Below are 22,089 nucleotides of genomic sequence, written 5' to 3'. Positions count from 1 at the left end.
GGGGCCAAAATCACATTTGATGAAGTACATGCATTTCTATTGGCTTCAATATAGTAGTAAACATTTATACCAAGTGTGAATTTATCCTATGTTTTCCCTAATAAACATGATCACTGGTCATGGCTGCTATGTTGCAACTTGGAAAATGTGTATTTTAACTCATTTTTTAAAACAAACAAATATAGCATTTGGGTGAATTATTCATATGTCAATTTGTGTTTTTACTTAGAGCATAATTACTTGGTCTGAGCTTGTAAGCCACATCTGAAAAGAAAGATAAAGGTCTCAGTAGGAATCATGAAAACCAAGGGCACAAGACTAACATATTCACATGGTAACAGGAACAACTAGTAATTTTTTCAGGGTTTTTTTTCCTATTGCAGTCTTTAAGAGAAAGAATTTGTGTTGTCAATTTTCTCTTATTGCAGTCAAAGCCATTAAAAAAACCACACACACAATTGTAATGACAGCAAAAGATAGCGATGTGTGAGATTGTATTACTTTGAACTTTTCAATCTCTTACAGGAATATAGCACGGACACCACATTCTTTCTACATGAATTACCCTTCTGAAGAGACTGCACACCTGTATTTGTATTTTGGTAAGGGATAGTTTCTGTTGATTGGCTGATTGTCTTTTTCTCTGTCTTTGGTGTCCTATTAGAAAGAGGTAAGTTAGCGATTGACAGAAAGTAAAGAATCATCTCAAGTTTGAGGTGCTGGCTCATTTTCATTAAAACCTAAAGACAGCTGCCACCCTTATGCTCCCTCCTTGAATGCTCTACCCTGAAATACCACAGAAAGATGAAATGTACAATTTGGTTTTCAAGGTCATGCTGCTGTCTCTCCTATTACTTTAGAACAATTTGTACCACAGTTTATAAATGCATGGACTTGCTGGGCCAAATTTATCGCCTGAGTGATCTCCATTGATGTCAATAGGGTCACAACTGAGATGAATTTGGCCCATTAACTCCAGGAGACCAGCAACTCTGCTACATGGAAAGTGAGGCAAGAAATCAAAATTCCTTTCATCAAGGAGCTAATGCCAGTGTAATTCAGAGCAATCTATTTTGTTGTCCTTGGAAGCCTCTAATTTCAGTTGACATAGCAGTAGCCACAAGCCTGATCCAAACACCATTGAAGTTAACAGAAAAACTCGCATTGGCTTCAGTGAGTTTTGGATCTGGTCCTCAGACTTCTGGCTAAGTCTCGCAGATAGACGTCTTTCCAGAATCCCAGCTATGAACTAACCACATTGTGATTCATATGAACCAACTGCTCAAGGAAAGGTGCCTCCACTCAACAAAGATTCAACTTCAAGCTTTTAAAGGAAATTAAACAGGATTTCCATGTTTCTTATCCTGGGATTGGGCTGGTATAAATCACCATAACTCCAGTACTGATTTCAGTGGGGTTACGCCAATTTACAACAGCTGACAATATGATCAAAGCATAGAAAAGCACCCGTGACCAAATGGTTACATTACATTTTACATTCTAAAAAGTTATTTTATTAAATGATCCTAGCAAGATGTTTTTATTTGTATTTCCCAGTGATAGTGGACAAAATGAATGGATATGAGAAGTAAATATGCACATCAGAAAGAACAGAGTATAAACTATTGTATTCACCAGCAATGCTAATATGTCCATTTGTAGCAGTCGGCGTAAATGAAGAGGTAGTGAAATATTCACTGTGGCGAACTATTTGAAGATAAAAAAGTCCTGCAAATATCAAATCAAATAATTACGTGTCAAATATTCTGATCAGATGTCTCCTACTTGAATTGTGTTATTCTCCAAAGGGTATTTTGGCAGGCTTTTTTGCAGCAGACAAATAGGAAATGGTTTAAGATTAACACTACTTGAAAACAAATGCTTAAGCTCTTCAACCTCAGATGAATTGCAGAGATGTTGTAACATTCAAGTTGATTTGAGTAGCACAAGTACTGTTACTGAATGGAACTATGTATACAAGAAGCCCATTTATGCATTTACAATAATAGCATTATTTATTTCAACAGCTTTTGAAACAAAGAGTGTGTGTTTGAAAAGCCAAAATAAAACTCATATGTATCTTACATTGTTTAACTCATTTTAATTCACAGCTCTCAGTGCCTGATCCAATGCCCACTAAAGTCAATGGGAGTCCTCCCTTTGGTCTTTTGATCAGACCCTTAATCTACAGCTCTCTCTAAATGAATGATTAAGTAACTGTGGGACAAATTCCGCTCTTGAAAGCATTGTGGTTGTCCTCCTGGAATTTGGTCCTTAAGCATTTTCCACATGCTCTGTTGTTTTACTGGAGAATATGGAACATAAGAATTATACCTGAATGACAAAAATGTCAATATAAAGAGAACCAATATTTCACATTGAGCTTGAATTATATCTCTGATATTTGATGTCACATACTCTTATGCACACAAAATCCTATATTTGTGACTGCAAACAGACGTTGCATACATGACTACTAGCCATACGTGCAGTTACCCCTTTGGGGCACATATGTAGATAGATGTGCAAGCACTAAGGAAAGCATCTGAAAGTTTGCCTTCTATCATTATCTTCAGAGATTACTCCTAAGCCACACAGCTCCTGTCGGTCTCTTCTATATTGTCCATTTTAAACATGTAATGAAAATAAGGATCAAATTCTACAGGAAAGCATATGACCTACAGACATTTCTGAACAGAATGGGATTTTGAATGTTTCTATCCAGGAGATATTGGCTGCTCATTCAACTGTACAGTGCTGACCCAATCATTTATAGCAGCCCTATGGTCAGTCCTGCACATAATTATGTTACTTGCAAATAATTACACCGTGTTTTGAAAAGATCTAAATAAAGTCTCTTTCTGGATATGAAATTTTAGCCACAAGAGCACACAAAATTTAAAACCATTGGCTCTGGTTCAGATACCTGTTATACTTGGGAAATACAGAGTAACTCCAGGCTTTATGGAACGGAGTCTACCTCTGTGTGTGTACAGGATCAGGGCCTCTGAGTGCTATAATATTATAATTTATTTGATATTTTTTAAAGATAAGAATCTAGCTCATTATTTATTTTCCCATGAATCCCAGATTCAGACAAATCAGAATTTAAACCCTGTAAATGAAAAAATAAAGAAATAATATTAAAAATATTCTGAACATCAAAGAACTTGATTGCAAGGTTCCAGCTCAGACTGAGTGTTTACAGTCACTTTCTTTAAAATATGCATTTGAAGAGCCAAATACTGGTCAGAGGCTACCTAAGACTCATCTCGTATGTTCATTCATTATGCTTACAAATGCAGTATTCAGGGGCACAAATACCTTTTGAAAATGTGTCCCAGAGATGAAATTCTGCTTTGGAATCTGAGTGGGTTTCCTATTATAAGATTTCAATAGGATTTCTCAAGGGAGTAACTGCTCACCCTTGTGAGGGGTTCGCTATCTGGCCAATATTGGCCACGCCTTTGCATCAGAGGGAAGAAATTTGGCCCAAAGTATCATAATGGAAACCTGAAACAGCCTTACCTACAATAATGCAGAATTTGTAACAAAGTCAATATCTAGTTAGTTACTGATAATTAAAGCTTGTTGGAAATTTTTCAACTAAACATTGTTTAATCAAACCGTGCAGATTCCTCAAAACCAAAACTTTTCCTGGAAACTAATCTGTTTCAACAAAAGTTTCATTGGGAAGTTCTCTCAGGTCCAGGATGGAATTAGAATCCCAGGATGGAATCCCAGAGTAGCACAGTGACTAGGACACACAAAGTATGGGATAAAAGCCCCATGGCACAGCTGTGACTGACCTGTGTTAGCTGGCTCAGCCTCTTGGGGCTAAAAATCACTGTGTAGACACGTTCAGGCTGGAGCCTGACTCTCCACTCTCACGGGGTTGCAGAGCTCAGGCTCCAGTCCAAGGGTCTACACATCAATTTTTCAGCCCCAGAGCCCAAGGCCAGATTAGCTGACCCAGGCCAGCCACAGGTTTTTTCATCTCTGTGTAGACATACCCTCAGAGACCCAGGTTCAAGTCACTGCTCCAAATCAGGCAGAGCAGAGACTTGAACCTACCTGAGTCTTCCACATCCCAGGGGAGTAACCTGGCTGCTAAACTACTGGCTATTCTGGAGTGGGGCTCAGGCAGGTTTTTTGCAAGCAATTTTGAGAGTTCTAGTTTTTGTTCTGATGCTGACTGCCAACACCTCAGCATTTTTCACTGAACACAATTCTTGGGTTTTGGTCATCCCTAATAATAATCATTTCGAAGGAGACTGGTGTCAAACTTTTGTACTCTTTCAATAAAGTAAAAGTGACAGCAACGTTCCCTGTGATATTTAGCTTAATGAGCCATCACCTACGTTACTGAACTTTTACATCCTGGATAAAATTACAATGAAGGATTATACGTCACTTTAATGTTAATCCATATTTCATGTATTTGGAGCAGATAACCCAGACATGAAAATGTGTGTGATTTGTTTCATGGAAAAAACAACACGGTGCCTGTAAGTAGGTTCTTCTCTCTATTGAAAAACTATGGGAATAACAAACCCGACCACCTAAAATAATCACATTAAAGTTTGCCTACAGAGACTGTCCCTCCTTAATTTGATTGTGAATTATCTTCAAATGCATAATCCAGAAAAATCTGTTGGGGAAGGACAGGAAAAAAACAAACTAAATAAACGCAAATTATTCTTTCAGATCTGACACCTGCTGTCTATTCAGACAGTTTGGATCAGATGAGAATTAATGCAGCAGATGGAGCACTATGAATGGTCTCTGCTCATTTCCCTGGATCATCATAATCAAGTTATTACAGGATTTCTCTGTACATATTTTTGTAAAAGAATAAAACTATAGTCTTAGAAAACACTGAAGTGTAGCTAAGCTAGGTGTTCCTGCTCCTAAAAGAGCAGGCACAGTTTGGTGTGGTCTAAACGTACTCTTTTCCCAGATTTATTCCACTCTATATGCATCCAAAGAAGTGGGCTGTAGTCCACGAAAACTTATGCTCTAATAAATTTGTTAGTCTCTAAGGTGCCACAAGTACTCCTGTTCTTTTCCCAGAGCTTGCCTTACTTGTTAACTTAACAACAAAACATAATCCTCAGTCTAAGGGCTTGTCTACAGTGGCAATTAACAACGCTGCAACTTTCTCGCTCAGGGGTGTGAAAAAACACCCCCCTGAGTGCAGCAAGTTGCAGCGCTGTAAAGCACCAGTGTAAACAGTGCCCCAGTGCTAGGAGCCATGCCCTAGAGCGCCACAACCACACATTGCCAGTGTAGACTAGCCTCATTCTCAAGTGCATTATACTGTACTGCAGATAATAGGACCCACATGGTCTTGGAATGAGGGATAGGTCAGTAGACATCTCAGCGTGTCTTAGCAGTGTCTTAGCACCTGAGATAAAGGTGATTTAGCTGAAGAGAGCTGCTGTTACAAAGCAGATGCCTGCTTGCAGGTTCACTGTCTGATACATGAACTTGGCAAGAACAGGCCTGGCTTTGCAGAAACACAAGCACTCCTAGGCACTAAGTATTCACATAAACACATTCCGGAAGGGTAGTACCAAAACACCCTGATACCAGGTTATGGTGTAAACACACTCTTCAAAGATGATACAAGGACACCCTGGCCCATCCTAAAGATAAGGTCAGGATGACAGGCTGATAGAGATGTTTTGACAGAACCAACATGTACAAGGTAAAAGTGGTAACTAACCATGTCAAGGGGCAATACATAACTTGTTTGTATCAGTGTATAAAAGAGGGGTCACAGAGGGGGTGTCTTTGTCTGGATGTGGGGGAGAGCGGAAAGTCCCACAGCTCACGGAGTTGGTCCATTGTAATGAGTATATATGTGTTAGTGTATTTGTAACCACTGAGCCAGGGCACCAGAACTGGGCTTCGTTAACAATAAACCTGGCAGATTGCCTTCAACATTGAACTAAGTCTGTGGTCTTCTTCAGCAGTTCAATCAAAGTCTGCTGTATGGGCTATCTGGCCAGAGCCAGCGCAGCATGCAGAGAGCACACACACACAGCCAACAACTGACAACAATAGACATTAAAAATGAAACTGACATTTACATTTGCAAAATAGTTGTGATCATATCAATGTTCATTACCATTTCTCAGCATGGAACTATTTCTATCAAATCACAGTAAAAAATATACAGTAACAAAACATGCAAATGGAACAGCTAACACATTTTTATTGATTATGCAGCTAAAGTGGAAAATAAAGGTGGATGGTTTTTCTACTGTTTCAATCACTACTATCTTCAGAGATGATCTACAGAAATAATGATTATATATTGTATATAATGTATACACACACACATACATACACACATTACACAAACTCTCTTGATTAAGGGACAATAGAGGGTATCAGCACTTTAAAGTACAAGTGAACTCTGACGTTAATTAAGCTATTTGCACCATGGCCCACAGCTAACAGTACCAATATGAAACAAAATCACCAAAAAGTAACAGTGAAACCCAGATGACTTCCATTTGTGGATGGACCAGGCCTATGAAGCTCAAATACGTATTTCTTGAGAATCATAGTTCAAATGCAGGATCTTATTTTGGCTGTTTATAGTGCTACCCTGAAAAGGGGCGGGGCGTGAAATTCTTAGCCATCTCTAAACTTTCCAGTGTGATGGTGTTTCAGTCTTGGAAAAAAGTGGGGTGTTCACCAAAGCACCTTTCTGGTAAATACACCTTTGTTTATCTTTGCCTTTGTTTTTTTCTTTTTAAAAAGGCCCATATCTGAAATTTAATAAAGCACTATGAAAGTGTTCTGTGACTATGAAAATGGCTAAGTGATATTTATAGTGTCAACATATGCAAGCCTACATTAAACAATAAAGAGATCCTTAAATTAATCCTCCTTTCAGCAGGTTGTGATGGCCTTTGATGAAGGAGACAGAGTTCACCACTGCTTTCTAACATATTTCTTGAAAGTTTCAGAATAATGAGATGTCTCGGCAAGGATAAAATGAAACATCATTCTCCTTTAACTAAAAATGATCAAATGACTTCAGCAGTCCTCAGTTCTGCACCCTAATATGCCAAGAAGGACCGGTAAGGCAAAGCATGGCTCTATACTACTCTAACTCTTGAAATACCCACAGAGAGGTAACTCAGAAAGATGCTGTCATTAAAATAATGGTTAAATTGGACCATTAGAAATGTCCATGCATGTACACGTTGAATAACAACAGATACAAACAAGAGGAGAGCAATTGAGTGAGTTCCTAGGGTCCCCCATGTCCTGTTAAAAAAACCTTTAAAAGAATACATTAGTATATAAAAAAAGAGAATGACCCCAGGATGCAAAAGCTTTCAGTTAGCATCCTAAATACATTCAAGAAAGACTCCTAGACACCAGTGATGTGCAGTTCAGCAGGGAACCCAGGGGTATTAATTACCTTGCTTCCATGCTGCAATCATGTCTTGTTGAGAAGTGAAGCTAACTAAAAATATACACAAGCCACTGCTTCTGAAGTGGTGTTCTAAACTGGTTATCAAAAGTAAACTTTCAAAGCATCTAGATATGATAAGGCTCAGGTGGACATGGCGATGAATCCTCCAGTCACTACTGGGCATCAGCAATACCATCATGTAACTGTATTTTGTATATTTGGATCCCACATGCTTTTAAAAAGAAATGAAATAATGCAAGGCAGAAGACATCATGTGGTCTACTTTGCAGTTAGCAGTGACTTTAAGGCACTGCATGGTGAATAATATGAAGGACTAACACAAGAAAGACATCTATCACAGCTAAAGGGCAGATCTGTGAAATGCTTAATTTAATAACAGGTTATTGGTTATCATTCTTACCTTGGGGCAGTATGTTGGCAGAGACCCAGGGTGCTTCTAACTGGTATTGGAATCCATTTTGGATCATGTGAGGTGGGGAACTGTAGGTGCTGCTATTTATACCTTTGCAAAGCACCACCTGGTGCTAGGAATGTAGTATTGCAAGGAAAGCCACACTAGCTTCCCACTGAAATTGTATGGAGAGGTGGAAGGGGCTGGTTGAGAAAAAAAATAAATAAATAATGAGGGCTAGAAAGCTGGTCTCCAGTGGTGGAAGCTTGCTGCAGCCTGGAAGTATTCTAACTGAGAAGCTCAACCCAGTCTAGGATTCTTGGCTAGACGGACAAAGATACCTGGGCATCTAATTACCTCTTCGAGTTCCACTAACATTCTTAAAACTGCGCAGCTGCCAGCAAACCGTGCAGGCACCTAATTTTCTGCCAATGGGTAGGTGTTAAACTGCCTCAGCACTGACACCACCCCACAACTAACTTGCTGTTCAAAACCTAAGCTCATGCTTAAGCCCTGGCAGAATTCTGAAGCTAGGCGTTCCCACACCTACCTCTCCTTCAGGGTTCAATGAGATAGGCATGCTCAGCACAAAAGGCAGCCAGGAGTGAGAATTTTGAGAATCCTATATCTTGGTGGTTGGGGTACTCAGCGGGGATGTGGAAACCCTGGGTTCAAGTCCCTGTTCCAAGTCAGGCAGAGCAAGAATTTGAATGTGGGTCACCTACATGCCCAATTAATGCTCTAACTACAGGGCTGTTAGTGTCAATGGGATTGGGAGGGGTATAACTTTCCCTGTTTTTTGTTTTTGTGAGAAACGGCTGATCTGGTTTAGGTACCTAACTCCAGGAAAGGTTTCATGGCTGAGAAATCCAAATGGAGGAAGGTGCTTCCCTCCAGCCTGTTAGTCGGGCACTTAAATACCTGTGAGGATCTGAGCCTAAGTCTTGCCCCTTTAGTCTGAATTTCACAATTGATTAGCTTAGGTGGCTCTCTGTTCAACTTGCTACCTTATGAAAACCCCTTTCTGAGATGCCTAATTCCCCCCCCTGTATTGTATGGATGATGCTGGCCATCCAACTCAGGGTGAAGAATTCCACTGAATCAGAGATTAACTGAAAGGGTCAACTGCTCTTTGAGCATTTGTCACAGCTTATTAAGAAAGCAGGTCACAGAGAGCAGTGAAGCCAAAATATAGCCTTTATACAACCTAAACCAAACAGTGCTCTCCTGGACAGGTATCTGCAAAGCATATTTGCATCAGTTATACCCATGGGCGGCGCATGAACTGCTGGCTGGGGGAGGCTAGCCCCCAGCCCTGCTCCTTCCACCCGAGCCCCCCCCCCTTCCTCTTCCCCTTCCGCTGGAGCCCAGAGCCTCCCCACCGCAACTGCCAGCCCTTGCTCCTGGCTAGTGCCCTGGGGCGCCAGGAGGGCGGCTGTGCAGCTCCAGCCCAGGAGCGCTGGGAAGGCAGGTGGTGCGGCCTCAGCCTCCCCAGTCCTGGAGTGCCAGGAGGGTGGGCGGCGTGGCCCCAGTCTGAGCCAGGACCACTACACAGGGGAAGCCACAGGGGGGGCTTGGTGGTGGAGCATGGGCGGGGCCACAGCTGGCTGTTTGGGGAGATTCAGCCTCCCCCCAGTCTATGCTACCCGAATTTATCTTTGTTTGACAGTTACAAGTGCAGTCTTCATAGGAGCCATTGTAGCCACATGGACACATTTTACCTTAGGTTGTTACTTAAACTAATGGCTTCCAAATTACTTGAATGGAAAATTAAGACTGCAGTCTTAATTAACTCACTAGCATTACAGTGCATGTGCTGTAAATTTTCCATTAAAGTCTACATTTGTATATATTTCTAAATTACTAAACTACATTAATAAAATGAAACAATCTGGCTGGCTGATGATGGCTTTTGAGGAGTGTGGATACCTGCCTTTATTAGAACTCTGCTCTAGTCGGTATCTCATTTCCCTGCTTCATGACCATGTGCCCTTTGGGGTTGGAGAAAACGGTTGTTTAACGTGAAGTAGAGTTAAGCATCTTAAAAAGTTCAGTCAGTTAAATTAGCATTGTAAAATTGTCTTAAAAACTTAGCAACTCAGGTCCAAAGCTACTTTGGATGATGAAAAATTTAATCCTTGAACTCAATAAAGGAATGTAAAATTATAAGAACATTAACAAATGTATAACATACTTGTGAGTTCTTCAGCTGTATAGCTGGGAATTTAATGAAGAAAAAACGGTCAAGTAAGGTATTTAAAAGCACAACATTCATTAGCCTTTTATTTAAGATAGATTTTTTAAGTCAGCTAATTATCTTTTATTTTCTAATTATAGGTTATTGGTAATAATAATCTGTAGATCTCAAAGTGCTTTATAAAGGAGGTCAGTATCATTGTCCCCCTTTTATAGATAGAGAAATTTAGGCTCAGAGAGGTGTAGTGATTTGGCCAAGGTCACCCAGCAGGCCTGTGGCAGAGAGAGGAATAGAAACCAAATTCCCTGACTCCCAATCTCATGCTCTATCTGCTAGGCCACGCTGACTCCCACATTGCACCATTTGAGGACTAGCACCCAGGGACAAGGAAAGGTCAACTAATTCTAGTAGTGTGGACAAGGCCTAAGTTTCCCCATGGAAGTCCCCAAGATGCATAAATTTCAGCCATTGGGCATGTGTCCTGACAATGCCCAGCAGCTTGGTACCTAACTTCAGATTCACACATCAGGCATTCCATACCCATCTTCCCTTCAGGGCCCAATCCTGTGGATGTGCTCTGAGCACACATAAACCCTAACAAAAGACACCAGTGGAGGCAAAAGTAGTGCTCACCTTTAGGCCAGCAGTCAGCACTCTCACCTATGAGGTGCGTGGACCTGGGTTCAAATCTCCATTTGTCCTGTATGGAGAACAGACATGAACTTGAGCCTCCCAGGAGAATGCCTTAACCACTAGGCCCCAGCTCTTAACCACTGCTCCTGAAGTTGTGCTCTACTTTGTATAAATAGTGAAATACTTATTTAATCAGGGGATCTCCCACTACTTTAACCATTGGGAAAGAGAGTCATTCTCGCTCTTTCCCTGGCCCAATGAATGTTTATTTATACACAGCGGCACAGGTCCAACAGGAGAGACTGAGATAACCATCTTACTGAATACCCCATAGTCCAGTAGTTACAACACTCTCATGCAAAGCAGAAGACCCAAGTTCAACTTTTAACCTAGGTCTCATACAACTTGGGTGAATGCTCTAAATCAGTGGTGGGCAACCTGTGGCCCGCGGGCCGCACGCAGCCCATCAGAGTAATACAGTGGTGGACCGCGAGACAGTTTGTTTACATGGACCGTCCACAGGCACGGCCGCCTGCAGCTCCCAGTTATTGCGGTTTGCCGTTCCCAGCCAATGGGAGCTCCGGGAAGCGGCGCAGGCTGCAGGGACGTGCTGGCTGCTGCTTCCCGCAGCTCCCATTGGCCGGGAACGGCAAACCGCGGCCACTGGGAGCTGCAGGTGGCCGTGCGTGCGGACGGTCCATGTAAACAAACTGTCTCGCGGTCCACCACTGTATTACTCTGATGGGCTGTGTGCGGCCCGCGGGCCGCAGGTTGCCCACCACTGCTCTAACTACTGAAATATTGGGTAAAAGGGGACCACCACCTTCCTCCCTTTACCCCCCCACAGCTGATGATGTGAAGTGGGTTTGTTTGTGGGTTCTTTTGTCAAAAAATACTGACCCAGCTTAAGCACTTAGCTCCAGGAGAGGATTTATGGCTGTGAATCCTGAATGGAGGAAGGTGCCTCCCTCTGGCCCAGAGTTAGGCACCTAACTCCCTTTTACAGGGAAAGCTTTCTATTGGCTAGCTTAGGTAGCTTCCCACTCAGCTTGCTGGCTTCTGTGAATCCCTTTTTAGGTACCTTACTCTCTTCATGCATTATATAGTGAACTTGGATGCCCAGCTCAGGGCTGTGAATTCCATTAAGTCACAGGGAACCCTATGTCCCTCTTGCAAATCTAGCTTCCGGATTCAAGAAGAATGAATAATTCCATGTCCACCAATGGACATTCAGGGTGTCTAAGGTAATAAATACTTAAAGGTTCATTGTGGATCCCTTGATGAATTGGGACATCTCATGTAAGTGCTCAATAACATAAGTGAGGATTCCACAGTTTGTAAGGTCCAATTATGCAACCCTTACTTAAAGTAAGGGATAGGAATTAGGCTCTACATTTGGGGATACTTGGAATCAACGGTTGGAATCTGGTGGGCATATCCCCCGTAATCATTTTATTGTAATTCAACAGGACTTGAGATACTGCTGGACCTCAGTCTTTCCAGTCTTCTGTGTCACATACAGTCCTGATGATGAAAGCCTAATTCTGTTCTGAGTGAAGTCAAAGGCAAAGCTAGCAATGACAGTAAGATCAGTCCAATTGCCTTTTTAGGAACACAATTTGAAATTCTATTAGTTCTATAACATCTTGTTTTAATAGCTATTGTGCCATACGTGAAATAGTGTGACATTCAACACATCAGTACTTACTGTGGCTCTTTCAGTGATGGGCTCAAGAAATATGTTTCATAAATAATTTTAGAAAGTAGGCACACTAAAATCATTGGGGTTTACATGAAAAATAATTGAATATCAATCCAGATACAATGGCAACCTCTTGACAGCTTCAGTTCTGCTATAATTCATTGAATTAATCAAGCTGTGACATTATATGTTATTACAGTGGAGTAGGAGTACAAGGTGTTTTTTTTTTTAAGAACCTCTATTCTGAAGGGACACTTTCCAACAAAGGAAAATAAAGCCATTATAGGAGTTGCCATACAAATGATCAATCTAGTCCATTATCCTCTCTAACAGTGGCCAGTACTAGCTGTTTCAGAGAAAGGTGCAAGAAAAGTTGCAGTAAGAAGTTATGGCATAATCTGGACACAGGAACAATTTCTTTAAATCTGGCAAAGCACTTTTGTAGCAATGAGTTCCACAATCTAACTGTGCATTGTTTGACAATGTATTTCCTTTGAGCAGTTGAAAATCTGCTGCATCTCAAATTAATTGAATGCCTCCTCGTTCTTGTATTATGAGAGATGGTGAGTTTATCATGTTATATTTTCTTCTATCTGCTTCTCAATATGCAAATTAACAAGAGACAAGGTAATGTGACCAAAGCATTATGCTGTAAATTACACTAATCCACTTTAATTTAGGGGTCAGGAAAACATTGTGAGGTTTCCTAGATTCTGAGGCCAAAAAGGAACACTGTGATCATCCAGTCTGGCTGACCTCCTGTATAACACAGGCCATCAAACTTCCTCAAAATAATGCCCAGAGCAGATCTTCTCAAAAAACATCCAATCTTGATTTAAAAATTGTCAGTGATGGAGAATCCACCATGAACCTTGGTAAGTTGTTCCAACTCTCACTGTTAAAAATGTAGGGCTTACTGTGACTGCTGCTATTTTCCAAGGTATTGAAAGACGTCTCTGACTTTGGGTTCTGTTGGCCATGATTTGCCACTGCCTTGTACCTTGTATAATCATTGATACCTGTATAAAGTCTTTATAATTTGAAAGGTCACTCATTTCCACTTTGCCCACATGTAAATGACTTGTGCAAAGTACAACGCTAAAATCAGGCTAATGTCTTTTTATTAAGAAGACATCTCAAGCATACGTGCCTGTTATAGAGTCACACATGTGCAAACAAGTAAGCAGAGTATTTTTTCCCACAAACTAAAATAATAATAATAATTCATTTATAAAAATAATACCTGCTTTTATATGGCACCCTGCTTCCATGGATCATAAGGTACTTTATATAGAAGCTTGTTAACTATGATTAGCTGTCTCTGCTTTTATAGAGAAAGTGAATAATTGCAATTGCAAAGAGGCATTTGGAAGCACAATTATACATTTAATCATGCAAATGTGTGATTAATGCATACAAGTTCCTGTTGTTATTGTGCACATGTCACTCAAAAGCATAAATTTGACCCCCAAATAATCAGACTAATGCCCATTACAATCTATCACCAGTTTATAGACATACAACTTGAACAAGGTAAAAGCCCCAGTTACATGAGCCACTAAAGGCTAAGCTGGAAACGAAAGCACTAAAAATATACTGTAGTGAACAATTCTTCACTGGCAAGAGGACAAGCCAGGTGACCTAATACGTTTTTTTTCCCCTGCATCGCTAAGCCTCTTTGATTTTGTGCCATAAGCAAAAGCAAATAAACACATGGCCATATGCTAAAAAGTGCAGACAGTTCATAAACCAGGAGCGAAATTGTGCCATGGGATCTCATTCTTCTCTAAAAGACCTTCCCAATAAATGCTGCATAGGAAAAAGTGAAATGCTTTCACTCTTTAGCAGCTACAGTATGATGCTGTACCTGCTGTTTTCAGGTGTTTTGCATCTAAAAGGGGAGACAAGGGAAGTAGATTTCAATTCCTCTGGAAGGGAGAAGATTTTAAGACCATCTTGTCTGGCAATGTGCCTTGCTCACTCATGGAATACAGAAAGCAGGTCATTTTAAAGAGCTCAGAGTACTCTAGTGTTTCAGACGTGAATGCACTTGCCTATATCTCAAATACTTTTGGAGAAAAAGATATTTTATTCAAATGATATTTTATTATTATTTTAATTAGTTTTTTGAGTGCTTGTGAAAAGATACTGGATTTGCATCTATGCAGAATGAGGTCTGCACTTTATACTTAGTCATGCAAAAATGAGAACTGATTAACCTCTCATCTCTCAAAATGAACTGAACGTTCAAAAATGTGACTAATTTAATTCCTTTTTTATTTCCACTCAGCTCTGTACTTCCTGGAACTTGTTGGGATTGGAATTGGACAAGCCACGGTATCACTAGCAAGGCTGTTCCTCCACATTTCCCACCCATCTTGTGATGGGGTCTGGTCTCATGAGCTTGAAGCAAAAGCAGTTCAGGCTGACCAGACAAAACTGAAGCCCTTCACTCCTGGATGATTTTTCTGGAGAGTTAGTCATATTCATTCATCTCTTTTATTAATATTCCTTCCTTGTTATGCTCCTTGATGCTTACAGTGCAACATGCAGCTTTAGCATTGCCTATTGCTGGGGCTTTCTCGAAGTCATCCTTCCAAAGAGAAATGATAAGTGAGAAGAGTAGTGTAATAATACTTGTGAACACAAACAGTCAGCACCATAAGTACAAGCCCCTGCCTCCTGAATCTGAAACAGTAATGGCCAGGCTGCTATGAGCAACAATAACGCTGGATTCATTTGGTTAGCAAATTGCAGCAATTCGGGGTTTCTGTTTCTAAGCACTATTCTAGTCAGTTCAATTTCTTATGCCACAACCATCGGTGCTCTATATTATGAATACTTTGCACCGAGTGACTTGACTATATCTGCCATGTGTGGATTCTTCCATCATTCTCCCTTCCTCTCACCCAGGTAAGAACTGTAGGTGGCTTATTTTTTTCTATGCTGTGCTTTGTATTTTTATTGGTGAAGACAGGTTGAAGGAATGTGTCTTACACTTGGAAGAGAAAGAGGCGATGTTTGCAGCAGGTCTTAGATTTGATAGGAGTTGGTTCCACAGTCTTGGACTGGTCCCTAATCTCACACACACATGAGCTTTACCTCTGTGGTAGATAATGCCATAGGGCTGCATTGATATCCTATAATCTGGCCTGAATAAAGGACCCAGAGAGGCAATTCACACCCTGCTTCCCCCTCACTCTAGGGGGAGATTAACTGCATCAATTCTTTTCATAACACAATTGATTCCTTCTCCACACTGGCAGAGCTGTGCTGACTGGTGCATGGGAGTAGGCAGTGCCTTGCCTCTGCCCTTTTGCATCAGAGTAACCCCCTACAGCGCCTGCTTTCTCCTCCCCACCCTCAGTGTATGAACCAGGGATACTGGTAGACCCAGCAGGGCAGCATGGGGCTAGTTTACACCCAAAATTAGGGTACCTTGCATCTTCTTACTCCATTCTATGCCTTCTCCAGACAGCTCATGAGCACACTGACTTGTGAGTACCCTATTGTACAATTCTTTACCTTTCACGGCTGGAACAGACTTGTCAGTAAATAAAGAAAAGTAAATAAAGTGGCAGCAGGCGTGCCACTGTACTGTAACTCATTCAGACACGTGGACGTGACATCGTATGTTACAAGTGCTAATTTCTATTTGAAACCGCTAGTGAATTTTGATATTCAGGTTAAACCAAGCTAGAATCCACCTCTATTTCACTTATAGATCTCCACTGTGCTTACTTTAAAACAAACAACTGCACAGGGATTGGTTGATGTGCAATAAGACTGGAGCAAAACCTTTAAATGATAAAAGGCAAAGTACAGCACGTGGAGGATATTTTCAGGAACAAAATTCTCATCTTCAGTTTACACACAAAGACAGACAGGGCAATGATATTTAATACCAAGGCACAGTCTTCTGGAATATGTCCAACAGCAATCCCTAGAAGTGGAAATGGCTTTTTGCAGAAACAATAAAGCCAGCTCTCTTGGGCAATAGGAAATAAGATGTTTTTGTTTGTCTAAAATATGAGCAGTGAAAATAAATAAATAGCGGTGCTATATAGAAAAATGTCATTCAACTAATAAACTGCACTTTCTTCTTGATGGGATATTAAATACAACACTGTAGCTGTCTGATATTTCTCCCATTTGCATTACCCTGCAGACATCACTTAGTTACATATATTTGTTTTATTATTCTTAGCATATTAATCTATTCCTGGTTAGTAATTAATTACTGTTACATATTTTCACAGCTCCCTAGCCTTCTCAGGGGAAAGCTTCTACCACACATTTAAGAAGAGAATTACTGTGTATTTATGTAGATGGACCCTCTGGAATAATTTACATTTTGTTAGGATGATTTCTGAGTCAAACATATCTGAATAGCTTTAAAAAAAAATAAAAAAGCAAGAATAACAAAGTGCATGCAGTTAGGAATAAGGTTATTGAGGAATAAAAATGAAATAGTGTATCACAGTAAACCTGTCATCCTTTGGAAGCTGAGGCCCCAATCCTGCTCTCACAATCAGTGCTGTTCTACCAGCATAAAATTGGAGTAACAGAGTACTGAATCATCTACTTGCCAAAAGAAGTGGATGTTATATAACAACTGTTAGTCTGTTTACTTGATTACTGTTAATCAGAAACAGATACAGAGCACAAGTGCTAGGAAATAAGGAGAGAGATCCGTCTCTCTTTTTCATGGTTATAAATCCTTTAGCTTCAAATATAGTCACTCCAGATTTATGGCCTGATCTAAGCACACTGAAGTCAGAGTAAGTCTTTCCATTGGCTCTCATTGCACTGTGGGACAGGCAGCCCTTACAGTGGTATATCTCTGAGCAGGTTTTAGCCTTACAGGTATAACTAATACCGTTTAAAGGTATATAATTCCCACTGAGATCAGTTACAGTGCAGTATTTCTAGAAAGATGTACATCTCCTTATTGGAAGATCATCTTCATGTTCTCACTTCCTATTAGAATCTATTCCCAGCCAAAGATAAATAAATAAATTGCTAAGAATGAATGAATTCAAATGTGACAGGGGAAGTGATGGAAGTTAATGGAGAAAGTAACATTTCAACTATGAGGCATGATAAATAACTATGTGGGTCACATGGAGACAACAATAATAGGAGTTAAATGTCGGTTGTTCATCTTTCCTATAAGGAAGCTAAGTAAACCTTTTCCATCCTTAATCACTTGGTCTCTGTTTCCTAACTTCATCTTATTTATTTTCTTCTTTGACCATTGAAACTAGAGCGCTGACATTACATTTGTTTAATCGTCATCAACGTCTCTGGTGTCAACTCATGATTTATATAGACTGTGCAGGTAGCAATGTCTATAATTAAGGTTGCCCAACATTTACCATTATAAGACCCTGTTTTCAGCTGCTTCTAACTTTGTCAAACTTTGACCATTTGATTTGAAATTTTCCATGATTGTCTGCCTCAGGCTGATTTATTTATTTATTTATTTATTTTGCGTGAAGAGGGAAATGTCAGTAAAAATTGTTCAAATGTTTCTCAAAGCAAAGGTAGGGGAAAATACGTTGTTTTCTCATATATATTTTAAAAAGCAGCTTACAATTGTTTTGTTGCCAATCTCTGGTGCTTCCATACTTTGGAGCAAGGACTTGAAATTTGGTAAGGGGGGTTGGGAGGAATGCCCTGGTATCCCTTTTGTTATCCCCATGAAAACCCACCCATATTTGACCAAGTTATGAGCCTCTGCAAATCTCAGGCCTGGTCTACACTAGGCGTTTATGTCGAAGTTAGCGCCATTACATTGAATTAACCCTGCACCCGTCCACACTGCGATGCTATTTAGTTCGACATAGAGGTCTCTTTAATTCGACTTCTGTACTCCTCCCCGACGAGGGGAGTAGCGCTAAATTCGACATGGCCATGTCGAATTAGGCTAGGTGTGGATGGAAATCGACGCTAATAGCTCCGGGAGCTATCCCACAGTGCACCACTCTGTTGACGCTCTGGACAGCAGTGCGAGCTCGGATGCTCTGACCAGCCACACAGGAAAAGCCCCGGGAAAATTTGAATTTGAATTCCTTTTCCTGTCTGGCCAGTTTGAATCTCATTTCCTGTCTGGACATCGTGGCGAGCACAGCAGCACTGGCAACGATGCAGAGCTCTCCAGCAGTGATGGCCGTGCAGTCTGGGAATAGAAAGAGAGCCCCAGCATGGACTGATCGTGAAGTCTTGGATCTCATCGCTGTGTGGGGCGATGAGTCCGTGCTTTCCGAGCTGCGATCCAAAAGAAGGAATGCAAAGATCTACGAGAAGATCTCTAAAGACATGGCAGAGAGAGGATACAGCCGGGATGCAACGCAGTGCCGCGTGAAAATCAAGGAGCTGAGACAAGCGTACCAGAAGACCAAAGAGGCAAACGGATGCTCCGGATCCCATCCCCAGACATCCCGTTTCTACGAGGCACTGCATTCCATCCTCGGTGCTGCCGCCACCACTACCCCACCAGTGACCGTGGACTCTGAGGATGGGATACTGTCCACGGCCGGTTCCTCGGACATGTTAGGGGACGGGGAAGATGAGGAAGGAGATGAGGAGGGCGAGGCAGTCGGCAGCTCTCACAACGCTGATTTCCCCGACAGCCAGGATCTCTTCATCACCCTTACAGAGATCCCCTACGAAGCGTCCCCAGCCGTTACCCCGGACACAGAATCTGGTGAAGGATCAGCCAGTAAGTGTTGTAAACATCTAAACATTTATTTTTAACAAAACAGGAATATTAACAATTAAAAGAATGGGTTGTTCATGATTAGTGTGCCCTAGGCGCTTAACGGTTTAGTAAGGGGCAGTGCAAGTTTTGAAAAGAAATCTAGCAATGTCCGGTTTTCAGTGATTGTCCTGCACAAGCCGCTCTACTGTTTATTCCCTGCTACTGCAGCTACAGTAAAATGCGGTCTATGTGTCCGGGGATAGAGCAGTAATCCTCCTGGGACATCTCGATGAAGCTCTCCTGGAGGTAACTTGAAAGCCGTTGCATGAGGTTCTTGGGGAGAGCGGCCTTATTGGGTCCTCCGAAGTACGACACGTTGCCGCGCCACGAGATTATCAAGTACTCGGGGATCATTGCTCTGCACAGCAGGGCGGCATACGGCCCTGGTCTTTGGAGGCTTTCCCGGAGCATTCTCTCTTTGTCGCTCTCGGAGATCCTCATCAGGGTGATGTCGGCCATGGTGACCTGCTTTTAATTAGGTAGGGGAATGTTAGTGTTGGGACTGCTTTCCCGTTCCTTTACAGAACTGTAACCGCTGGTTTGCAGCCACGCGGTGGAGGCGGGAGAGGGGCAGCCGAAAGGGATCGTTCCCGGGGACAGCCGCGAGGGGGTGGGACAGGGGCAGAGTTCCCGCTTGCCGGATTGCTGGCAGCAGGGACTGACATTGATTTAAATGTGAAATGAGGCCAGTGGTAATATAAAAGTTTTAAACTGCCACAAGTGTACGGCTTACCATGTCTGCCTGCAACAGAAATTCCGTTGTGCTGCCTCGCTTCTCAAATGTGCTGTTCAAGACCCCAGGCACTGAATGCGAAGGCCGAGAATTCGACCTTGTGCTGAGTGCGCATGTGAAAGGTGCTGTGCATGGTCTTGTTCACAGAGAAAGACTATGTTCTTTGTTCACAACTACATTTATCTTTCTGAGGAATTCACTCCCTTTTTCCCATTTCCACAGCCCCGTCTGCGACTGTCTCACAACCTAGCCTGGAATCACACTCCCAGAGGCTAGCGCGGATTAGGCGTAGGAAGAAGAGGACACGGGAGGACATGTTCTCTGAGCTTATGGCCTCTTCCCAAGCCCAGGCAGCACAGCAGACCCAGTGGCGGGAGAACTTGACCCGAATGCACCAAGCCAACATGGATCGGGAGGAGAGGTGGCGGCAGGAAGACCAGCAGGCGACTCAAACGCTGCTTGGACTACTGAGGGAGCAAACGGACACGCTCCGGCGCCTTGTGGATGTTCTGCAGGAACGGAGGCAGGAGGACAGAGCCCCACTGCAGTCCATCTCTAACCGCCCTCCCCCGCCACCAAGTCCCATACCCACCTCACCCAAAGTGCAAAGAAGGAGAGGCGGCAGAGTCCCTGCTAAGTCTCACTCCACCCCTGCAGAGAGCTCTAGTAGCAGAAGGCTCTCATTTCCCAAAATTTGAAAAGTTCTTTCCTTCCCGCCTGACACAAGCCCCCGTCCAAGTTTCACCTCCCAATGCCATGTGTAGTTGATAATAAAAAATTCGTTTCTGTTAACTACTGTTTCAATCATGTTCTTTTGGAAGAGGAGGGGAAAGGGGGTTGGTAATTGGACAGGACAGTCTCCTTTGGCAGGGTACATAGTCGGGGGCAGGCACAGCAGCAGGGCACATACACAGTGCAGTGATGCAGTGACTAGTTGCCCCGGTTAGTCTGGGAGGTTGTTTTGATGTAATGTTGGGGGGGGGGGTTGCTCTGTGACTTTGTGGCGGGGGAGGGCAGTTACAGATCTTAAGCGCCGGTCCTTAGGCAGGATCACAGAGCCACACAGCATGGGATCTGTAACCGTCCTCCCCCTGCCACAAAGTCAAATAGACCCCCCATACACACAGTCCCGATCAGGAGGGTTGACAGGCTCCGTTGAAACAAGCATCCCACCGCAGCGGAGCCTGTCAATCCTTGAGTTTAGAAGCTGCATTCGCGTCACAACACTACACCCGCCCCGCACCACAGTCTGCGTCCCAGTTTTAAAAAATTCCCGCGAAAACAGTATTAAAGAAAACGGTGTGCTTTAACAAAGTAGAACTATTTTTATTTCGACACGTGTGTTGGAGGGGGGGTGAAGGGGGTATGTAACTGGATAGGATAGTCAACATTACCTGGGTAAAGAAACGGGGGCAGGTTTAGCTTCTCAGTACACAAACTATAAAGTCACAGGTTACCCTGCTCACTCAGGAACTTTGCTTTCAAAGCCTCCCGGATGCACAGCGCTTCCCGCTGGTCTCTTCTAATCGCCCGGCTGTCTGGCTGTGAGTAATCACCAGCCAGGCTATTTTCCTCAACCTCCCACCCCGCCATAAAGGTCTCCCCCTTGCTCTCACAGAGATTGTGGAGCACACAGCAAGCTGCTATAACAATGGGGATATTGGTTTCGCTGAGATCACAGCGAGTCAGTAAGCTTCTCCATCTCCCCTTGAGACGGCCAAAAGCACACTCCACCACCATTCTGCACTTGCTCAGCCGGTAGTTGAAGAGTTCTTTTTCAGTGTCCAGGGCGCCAGTATAGGGCTTCATGAGCCAGGGCATTAGCGGGTAGGCTGGGTCCCCGAGGATGACTATAGGCATCTCCACATCCCCAACAGTTATTTTGTGGTCCGGGAAGTAAATACCTTGTTGCAGCCGTCTAAACAGACCAGAGTTCCTGAAAACACGAGCGTCATGAACCTTGCCCGGCCATCCCACGTAGATGTTGGTAAAACGTCCCCTGTGGTCCACCAGTGCAGCACCATGGAAAAGTAGCCCTTTCGGTTAATGTACTGGGTGGCCTGGTGGTCCGGTGCCAGGATAGGGATGTGAGTTCCATCTATGGCCCCACCGCAGTTTGGGAATCCCATCGCTGCGAAGCCATCTATGATCGCCTCCACGTTTCCCAGGGTCACTACCTTTGGCAGCAGTACATCAACGATTGCCTTGGCT

At 42.6% G+C, this 22,089-nt stretch overlaps 1 protein-coding gene across 1 annotated transcript; it reads left to right on the top strand.

The window, feature by feature from the left end:
• The first annotated feature begins 18,131 nt into the window (after positions 1–18,131).
• Positions 18,132–21,888, top strand: LOC135975352 (uncharacterized). Its single transcript, XM_065566022.1, has 2 exons — positions 18,132–19,106; positions 20,101–21,888. The coding sequence occupies exons 1-2, from the start codon at positions 18,530–18,532 to the stop codon at positions 20,574–20,576; spliced, it is 1,053 nt and encodes a 350-aa protein (XP_065422094.1). The 5' UTR covers positions 18,132–18,529; the 3' UTR covers positions 20,577–21,888.
• Positions 21,889–22,089: the final 201 nt, after the last annotated feature.

Source organism: Chrysemys picta, chromosome 13 (assembly GCF_011386835.1).
Source record: "Chrysemys picta bellii isolate R12L10 chromosome 13, ASM1138683v2, whole genome shotgun sequence".
Lineage (NCBI taxonomy): Eukaryota > Metazoa > Chordata > Testudines > Emydidae > Chrysemys > Chrysemys picta.
Note: the sequence above shows the minus strand (reverse complement) of the source record. Positions and strands in the feature narration are given on the sequence as shown.